General features: G+C 49.0%; 1 protein-coding gene across 1 annotated transcript; it reads left to right on the forward strand.

Annotated features, from left to right (window-relative positions):
- The first annotated feature begins 434 nt into the window (after positions 1–434).
- Positions 435–7,131, forward strand: S100B (S100 calcium binding protein B). Its single transcript, XM_082393483.1, has 3 exons — positions 435–530; positions 3,428–3,566; positions 5,828–7,131. Exons 2-3 carry the CDS (start codon positions 3,429–3,431, stop codon positions 5,966–5,968), a joined length of 279 nt encoding a protein of 92 aa, XP_082249609.1. The 5' UTR covers positions 435–530; position 3,428; the 3' UTR covers positions 5,969–7,131.
- The last annotated feature ends 365 nt before the right edge of the window (positions 7,132–7,496 follow it).

Genomic DNA, 7,496 nt, shown 5'->3' on the forward strand with positions numbered 1-7,496 from the left:
CAGGGGCGAAGCTCAGGGCTCTCCCCACTGGAAGCCGGCTCGCGGGCCCTGAATCCCCCGCCTTCTGCCTGCGCTCGGCTGCACATTTGCTTTGTCGGTTTCAATCAATAGTTCGTCTCCTCTCCCCACCCCCATCCTTGCCTTTAGAGGAACATCAATATTCATGCATAAATTTAAAAACAGCACAAAAAGCTGACTCCCCGCTTTCTGCCCCACGGGCCTTTTTCTTCCTTGGCCCGAGTGCAGGCTTGGCTCCCCAACGAGTCCCCGGTGGCGCCGTCAATGCGGCCCTGTGTGCAGCCCGGCAGCCCCAGCACCCCCGCCCCCCGCCCGACCGGCTGCGGAGCCAGCTGACGCGCAGGCCCCGCCCCCCACCCCGCCCTCGGCCCCCATTGGCTGCCTGGCCCGCAGGGGGACGTGCCGGCCCCGCCCCTGCCCGGGAACGAATAAGAGGCTGTCTCCGCCCCACTCCTGCTACTCAGGACGCCGCAGCCAGGAGGTTCCAGGAGCGACCACCAAGGACCGCTGACGTGAGGACCCTCAGGGGAACCTGCTCTGGTCTTTTGGGGGCAGGGCCCGGAGGGTGGGCTTGGGAACTGGGTGCTAGTTTAAAAACCCCTTTAGGATAATTGGCAGCATTTCAAAAGTGTGAATCTTACTACCGCTTTGTGGACACGGCTCCCTCAACTCGGGGCAGCTAGAGGTCCGTTCTGCCTGTTTTTGTCGCCACAAGTCGGGGAAACGTCACGTCTGGTGGCTCAGGTGATTGCTGCAAACAGGCCTCTTCCTTAACTCCTTGAAGACCAGGGGTTTGCGTCCCTCCGCGGAGAAGGACAGGCGGCCTGATGCTCCGAGCGAGCGTCTTGCCTTGCTCCGCGCAAATGTCAGGGCGCCCCGGACGCCGCGCAGAAACCACAACACCTGGCGAGTGAGGGGGCCTTTGCAAGTAAATTCCACATCGAGCCCAAGAAATTGCGGTTTACGGCGGGTTTCACCTTCCTCAGTCTTACAGTTTCTTGGGGAGATAGGGCCGCTTGCCCAGAGGGACTCTCACATCTTGTGTGATGTGTCCTTCTGAGGAGTTAACCCCCAAAAGTTCTCTTGTTTTCGAAATAAAAGGTTAATGTGGAACATTCATGGAATGAAGTGAAAGGGAAACATGGATATTTGATTTCCATTTCTCTTAAAAGACAACCTTTAATCATCAATTGGGAAGAATTTAACAGGAAAAACTTTAAAAAGTTAATTTGTAGTGTGGTTATGAAGAAAATCACATTTTATGGAGTTTTCTCATGTGGGTTATATATTTTATGCCTTTCCTTTAAAAAAAATCCCGCTAGTCATACTTCACACAGAAAGTAATTTAGCCTCCCCGTCCCCAAATCATCATGAAGCTTGAGAAGCATAAGGGTCATGTGAAAGTTTCCTGGGTTTTTTGTTTTAAAAAAAATTAATAATTGAAAACGAATGCAAAGGATAAGAATGTATGAAATGTTAAAGATTTTAATCCATCTGCATTATTCTATCTATGTGTGATATATCTGATTTTTAGGGACTTAGAACAAAACAGAGTATACTGATTATTAATAGGGTGAATTTAGCAAAGATCAGGCCAAGGCAAAAATCCTCAATCCTTTTTCATTTGAAAATCAGAAACAAAAATAAAAATTTAAATGTTATATTCCAATTTATTTTTAAGATGCAAAAGATATTCAACCCAGGAATGGTTTTGCAAAAATTAGACATAATTCTTTTATTTATTTTTAACTATGACATTGCAAAGATTCTTTAATGATTAGAACTCAAGGCCAAAAGTTGGCAAATTTCTCTCGCTGAGTGTCTCAGTTCTGTGAAACAATTGACAAGCAGTCCTTTGTAAACTGCCTGATTCCCAGGGTTGAACAGCTGTTTCCTTAGGTTGCAGGCCACGGTATAAGGTATGCGCTGGGATGGGAGATGGAAGCCTCCTGCTTCCATAAGTGCAAGTGCGGAGAAGTGGATGGCGACGCCTCCATGAATACCAAGTGCCTGGCAGTGGCCCAGCCTCCGGCCCATTTGTTCTGGCTTCAGGGCTGGTGTTGGGGAGGAAGACATTTCCCTCCACCCTTCTAGGTTCTTCTGGCTGGTCTAAGAATTAAATAGACGTGAGACAGGTTAACAGGAGAAACTCAAACCATAGTTTAATAACATGCATACGTGGGAGAGACCCAGGAAGACTGAGTCACTCACAAAAATGCCCCAGACCTTCACCTTAAATACCATGATCAGCTAAAGACAAAGGAGGCTGTTGGGGGGTGGGGGTGGTCTGGGACTTCAAAGGGGAGGAAAGCAATTCAGACGGAGATGGAAAAGCAAATGTTTGGTAAAGCAGTGTTTGCTGTGCCATGAAGACGTGATGGGACACAGAGTGGACTCAGATCTCTAAGAGTTCCCCTGCCCACCCCTGGCCCATATTCTCTGCTGACATCTCTAGTGAGTGGTCCATTCCTGTAACAGGCCCTCCATCTAAATTCTGATTCAGGCAGCTAAGGGGGAAGGGCAGTGTTTCTTCCTGAAACTTCAGGGCCTTGATCGTTTTCAGCCCAAAATAATCTGCATGCCAAAGAGACATTTGGGGTGGCAAGTTCTGCTCCCTACGACAGCTTCATCAGACGACCGTATAATACATGTGTGTTTCTGGTAGTCAAGGTACCTTTTCTTGATCTTCATTTTCAAACAAATTTGTGGCAATTCTATCATATTTATTTTTCCAGTTGAATTTTACAGCTGTTTTTTGGTCATGTTCCTCACCCATCCAAAAAACAAAAAAAATGCCATAGACATTTTTGTTAAAAATTGAGTTTTAAAAAATGAGTTACATTTATATATCCATTCGAAGGAAAGTAAGTTCCTACATTTTATGACCTTAGTATCTTTTGGAAGGACCTGCACTTTTCTTGCTAAACTTATTCTTAGTAATACGTGTGTGCTGCTGTAAAATAAGACTTTCCCGCTATGTTTTCTAATTGTTCATTGACAGAGCATAGGGACCCTATTGACTTTCGTATCCTCATTTGGTTCCTAGTCACCGCAGTTCATTCTAACAGCTTGCTCCCCTGCTCTGTCCTCTCATCTTGGAGCCAGGGCAGAGGGGGCCTCCAGGGGGGGTGGTGGAAGGAGTCAGTCCGAAGCCCCTTCACTGCTCTGCTCTGTATTTTGGCTGAAGTTTCCCATTGGCCAAACCAACCAGAAGCCAGAGGGCGTGGGAACAGAGTAAAGAGAACGGGGGTGGGGAAGAGTGGTCCCAAGGGGTGACCGGAGAGATGCACCCCTCTGAGCCCAAAAGGGGAGGTGAGCCAAGGCCGTCTTGCCCCCTGGGGGCTGAGGTCTGAGTAGGTAACACCTTAACTGTTCTGTGCTAGAAGGCATCTTTCTTTGTGGCCCCCAGGATGTCTGAGCTGGAGAAGGCCATGGTGGCCCTCATTGACGTCTTCCATCAATATTCCGGAAGGGAAGGTGACAAGCACAAGCTGAAGAAGTCCGAACTCAAGGAGCTCATCAACAATGAGCTTTCGCATTTTTTAGAGGTGAGTCTTGCTTTTTAAAACTGACAAGTTAATCTGCTCTCCTGTCTGCTTGTGAAAACACCTGCCCACTTTCTCTTCTGAGCTGCCCTGAAGGTGGTTCCAGGTCAGTGTCAGGACTCCTAGGTTGTTTCTGAAAACGTGTTTGCACTGATGAGCCCTCAGTACAGAGGCTGGCTTAGGTAGGCCCCACCATATTCATTCTGTGTGCAGTAGGAGGATCAAGGAAAAACTGCTGTCTCAAATGCAAAAGTACAGGTTCCAAATAATACTGCCTTTTCTCTGAAAAATCTAAGGATGTACAGCAATAAAGATGACAAAATGGGATGGAAAATATACTCATGACTTACCGTGGGTCACAGTGAACATATAAGAAGGCTGTTAAAAAATAAGCTTTTGTTCTTGGGAAAAGGACTGTTTCGGCTTTTCCTGCATGGTTACATGGTGATAAGATGCCGTTCACTCAGCAGACGTTACTGAGCTCTCAGCTCGGTCGATGCTGGGAGAGACACAGGCCCCACGACCTGATGCATCACTGAGTGGCCACAAGCTGCTCACAAGAGAGGCCCCGGGGCCTTGCAGGGGGCTCTGTGGGGTGAGGGGCCTTGGAGGGGAACTTGAGAAGCTGCGTGAGGGCACCCAATGAGCCCCGTCCTGCTCTGGCAGCTCCTGCTCTGGTGGACGTGTGTCCAGGCTTTCCCACCCGCTGCCTCCACTGCCCTCGGATCAGCCACACGCATTATCTCTGTTGCATGAGCCCCGTGTCCTCGAGGCAATGAACTGCAGTCCACCTGGTGCCTGACCTTCCCTTGGTGCCCAGAACCAAGGTCACTGAAGTGACCAGTCACACGCAGAGGAAATGGCCAGACCATGAACCAGTGCACTAGTGTCTGACCAAGAGCTAATTCCGGGGAAGATACGAGAGCCCCAGGCCAGGGCCCTGCCACACAGTGGTGGGCAGCTGTCCTCCTGGGCAGGCTGGGCCACTGTGTAGGACAAGCCCCAGGCTCCATGTCCCATGTCTGCAGGGCTCCTCCCGCCCCGCTGTCCCCGCCCCGCCCAAACACCCCATTGGCAGAGGAAGAGGCCTGCAGGCTTGGGGTGGGACCCCCTAGTCTGATTCTGGGGCTGGTTTTCTCAGGCATCCAAGTTCACCGAGTGGCAGCTGCCCCACGCACGCTTTCACTTACCTGGTCCCCCCGATTCCGCCTCGTAACCTAACAGTCAGAAGAAGGGCCCTGATTCTTCCGTAAAACGAATTGTTGAAAGGATGAAATGAGACAGTGCTTGTCAAGTGCGGCTCAACAAGTGCAGCTACTGTCATTAATTATTGATTTAAAACACAGAAAACGCTTAGCATGTGGGAACCACAACTTGTAAAAGATAAGTAATTCACAGTAAGTGTATCAAGGTATCATGAACATTGCTGGCCTGGTTTTATGAGGTAGTTTCTGTTTGGAGGCAAATCTATCATGTAATTGAAATTAATCTTTTAGCAGTTGTGTATAGGTCCCACCCCACTGCCCACAGGAATCTCAACCTTTTACATGTTTTACATCCGAGGCAGCCACTGTACATTACACTCAACTTCTTCAGGCCAAGCTCTCCTGCCCTGAGGACTGGTTATTCAGAGCAGTCCGCTCAGTGTACATCTTGCCTTCACTGTGTCCGTTCCTCTGAGACTCTTTCACCTCACTTGGCTGCACGTTGGGCAGAATGTCAGGAAAAGTCCCAGGACACCTGGAAGGCAACTCAAGTGGCAAAAAGACACAAGAAGTTAATAAATTTAGGGTATGTTCCCAAGAGTTATTTCAGCCAAAAACCACTTTCAAAACATGAAAATCCACTGGAAGCCCTCACTATAGGGCCTTCTACACACAGAAGCAATGAAAAACTTACAGGAGCCAGAAGTTCAGACATTTGCATATAATATGCTCAGGCTGATCTAGACCGTACTATTCTTTTCTGGGTATTTTAACACAAACAACCCGCAGTTTTTCAGATCTTGGCTGTTCCATTCAGTTTTTAAGTAGGCCAGGCCCCACTGGACCTAAAGGAAGGTGGAAGACAAGGCTCAGATCCCCAGAGACTTCTGCCAGCCAACAGCCTCCTGGTCACGGGAGAAGTCCTTTCTGGCATTTTGCATTTCATGTCTTAGGTTGTTTCTGATACAAATTATTAAAGCCAGCCAACTTCTGATCATGTTTTGATGTCCTTATATTTCATTTAGAAACAAGCTGGACAACTGCTCTTATTTCTCTTAGGAAATCAAGGAGCAGGAGGTTGTGGACAAAGTCATGGAGACACTGGACAACGATGGAGATGGTGAATGCGACTTCCAGGAATTTATGGCTTTTGTTGCCATGGTTACCACTGCCTGCCATGAGTTCTTTGAACACGAATGAACTAGAGAAAGCAGCCGGGCTGTTCCTGTAGCAGAGACGGAGGTCGGGCAGGGAAGCCAAGGCAGGGCTTGCAGGGTAGTAGGGGCTGAGCTTCCCAGCTGTGTCGTAGCTAATTAGGGAGCTTGATTTGCTTCGCGAATGAAAAATTGAAACCTCTTTCCAAAGGGCTGTTTTTAGTGGCCCCCAGCATTATTTCAGCGCTGTTAGGCATCGTGTTAGCTGACTGGCCCCAGGGACTCTTGGTAATCATCACTTAGGAAAGTCAATCCTCAGTCACAAAGCATGTGCTGTACTGGCTATCCTGGCTGTGTAGACCCCCTAACCCAGAAAAAACAACAGATTACCAGAAATGCCTGGAGCACTGTGGTTTCCGTAAGCCTCCACTACATTTAAAAACACAAAGCTTTGTCCACCATCCTTTGAAAAGGCTGCCCTTCATTAAATCTGCTCATCACTGGGGCAAATGAAACCTAATGTGGTTGGGTGGCCCGACAGTCTGTCCCACCTACCAAAGAGCATGGTCACATTTAGAGCCCTTTCCTACAGGTGAGCTGTGATTATTGAGTGAGTAGTTAATGCTAACAGTTCTAAATAGAAAATCTGTTTCACAAGCCAACAAGTACTGACATTGTAACTGTAATCAGAACTGAGAATCAAGCTTCTACATTCAGTGGGGTTCTCCCGACAGGATCACACTTTGCTGGCTCTATGGGGCGTGGGGCAGCGGGGGCAGGGGGCTCGGGGCGGGTCTCAGCTCTGCCTCTGGAGACAGCTGTACCCAAGCACCCACGCCTCCTGTCCTGCCTGTAGAATGAGGGTTATGACGGATGTGTTTGGTCTGTTGGTGAAGGTCATTCCCGACCTGTCTGTGCGCAGACAGGGTCTGCTTGTGGCTGTTGGTGAAGCCAGGGAACTTTATGACCTTTATGCTTCTGTATCCACCAATTCAAATAAATCAAGTTACAAATATTAAGAATTACTTCCAGGAAAATTCAAATTAAGCTTATCCACCGTTTTTCTGCTTTGCTTTTTCTTAAGGACACAGACTTGGAAATCATAAACTAATTGGTCACTTGTATTTGCATTAAATAAAAAGCACTGTAACAAGCCTCTGTAGCCGTAAAACATGAAATAAAAGCTAAATTCCTGCAAAACTGGGAAAAGGAGTGAAGTCCACGCATCCTGGCGTCATCAGGGCTGCAGATGCTGCACCGCCCAGGCCAGGGTCAGGAAGCTTGGGTGGGGAGGGGCGGGTCCAGGGGAGGGACATAAAGGGGTGGGTCTGTGGAGGGGCGGGGCCATGGGGAAGGACATAAAGGAGCAGGGCTGGAGGGGTGGGGCCATGGGAGGGCCATAAAGGGGCGGGGCCATGGGAGGGACATAAAGGGGTGGGTTGTGGAGGGGCGGGGCCATGGGAAGGACATAAAGGAGCAGGGCTGGAGGGGTGGGGCCATGGGAGGGAGATAAAGGGGCGGGACCATGGGAGGGACATAAAGGGCCAGGGTGTAGAGGGATGGAGCTGGAGGGG

Source organism: Balaenoptera borealis, assembly GCF_965194805.1.
Source record: "Balaenoptera borealis genome assembly, chromosome: 5".
NCBI lineage: Eukaryota > Metazoa > Chordata > Mammalia > Artiodactyla > Balaenopteridae > Balaenoptera > Balaenoptera borealis.